The sequence below is a fragment of the Eimeria mitis genome, genomic scaffold (genome assembly GCF_000499745.2).
Source record: "Eimeria mitis Houghton genomic scaffold, Emh_scaff2426, whole genome shotgun sequence".
NCBI classification, from domain to species: Eukaryota; Apicomplexa; class Conoidasida; order Eucoccidiorida; family Eimeriidae; genus Eimeria; species Eimeria mitis.
Genome location: NW_013570763.1, coordinates 6,012 through 7,321, shown reverse-complemented (window position 1 = coordinate 7,321; position 1,310 = coordinate 6,012). Strand labels below are relative to the sequence as shown.

At 52.6% G+C, this 1,310-nt stretch overlaps 1 protein-coding gene across 1 annotated transcript in view; it reads left to right on the top strand.

Moving 5' to 3' along the window:
• Positions 1–282: 282 nt before the first annotated feature.
• The window catches only part of EMH_0053660 (uncharacterized protein), a gene marked incomplete at both ends in the record, with an annotated part of 6,158 nt that continues 5,130 nt past the window's right edge, over positions 283–1,310 (top strand). The window contains 2 exons of the mRNA XM_013497029.1: positions 283–888; positions 1,113–1,237. Of these exons, the coding sequence (XP_013352483.1) occupies positions 283–888; positions 1,113–1,237 (731 nt within the window). The remainder of the gene's footprint in view (positions 889–1,112; positions 1,238–1,310) is intronic.

The following is a 1,310-nucleotide window of genomic DNA, read 5'->3' as shown; positions in this document are numbered from 1 at the left end:
CACGAGCTCCCGAACAGGCCTGGGTCACTCAGTCACCGCTGGTCATCCGCGGAGCCTATCCTCCAATCCGTTGTTCTTCGACTGAAATAAAATATTAAGAATAGTTACCAACATATTGAATTGGAGGGTTTCAGTTTATAAAAGGCCTTTTTTTTGCGCCGCGCTTCCGGTGCAGTGCTCGCAGATTGCCAGGTTTCGAACTCTGCTCCTCCTGCCGGCCCCTGTGCACAAAAGGCGTTATCCCTCCGTTTATGTATTTTCCAGGGTCAGTGGGTAATAAAAATGCCACCTGTGGCTGTTTGCGAGTTGTTAGTGGGCGGCATGACCTGCGCCGCCTGCACGGGAGCCGTTCAAAGCAGTCTGATCAAATGCCCTGGCGCCATTCAAGCTCAAGTGGACCTTTTGAGGGAAACTGCACGCGTCGCCTACAACAGTGATGTTATAAGCCCGGCTGAACTTTGCGCAGCAGTCGAAAGCCTGGGTTTTCACGCACAAGTCCTGCAGATATTCGTGGCAAATAACCCGAGCCCGTCCGCTGAAAGCAGCATCAGAACCACAACAGACTCTGCAGAACAATCAACGGACGAGCAACAGGAGGTTTCAAAAGAACTGTTGGTGGATGGATCGGCTGCAGGGGGATGCAAAGAGGTGGAGCTGCGGCTCCCTCAGTGTCAAGAAGCAACCCAGCAAGCGCATGATTTCAATGAGCTTTGGGCCATGTCAAAGGCCACACTTCGTCTCGCGCTAACGGAGCGTCAGGGCTTATCTGTCGAATCCGCCTGCAGCAGACTGAAGAGCAGCAACGGAGTTATGGGCTGTGTAGTCACCCCACAGAGAGGCGTTGAGGCAACTGGCACGAAACAACTGATGGTGACCTACAGACCCCAGGTGGTGGGGGCTCGAGAGCTGCTCCTGAAACTTCTAGATCAAGGTTTCAACCCCTCTATACTATCTGAAGACCCCCTACAGAAGCAGGCAAGGGTGTACACTGCGAGCCGGTCTTCTATGCTTGCAAATTGCAGACGCTTTGGACACAACGATGGCAACAATACCAACTGCGTGGTTTGATAAAAGTGGTATTGGTTTTTTTCTTTAGTGGCTTTGTGCTGCAGAAGGAAACTGTTCTGGGGAACCAAAGGGCTATGCTCGGCTCCCTGCTGTTCTCACTTATACCCGCCCTCGCTGTCGTCTGCATCTCCGTCATGGCCAGGACTGACAAGCTTCCGCCCGTGTTTTTGTGAGTCTCGATCGCATTCCGCTAGACAGTCGACCTGATCAGAACTCAGTTGAAAGAGCAGCCAGCTACAGCT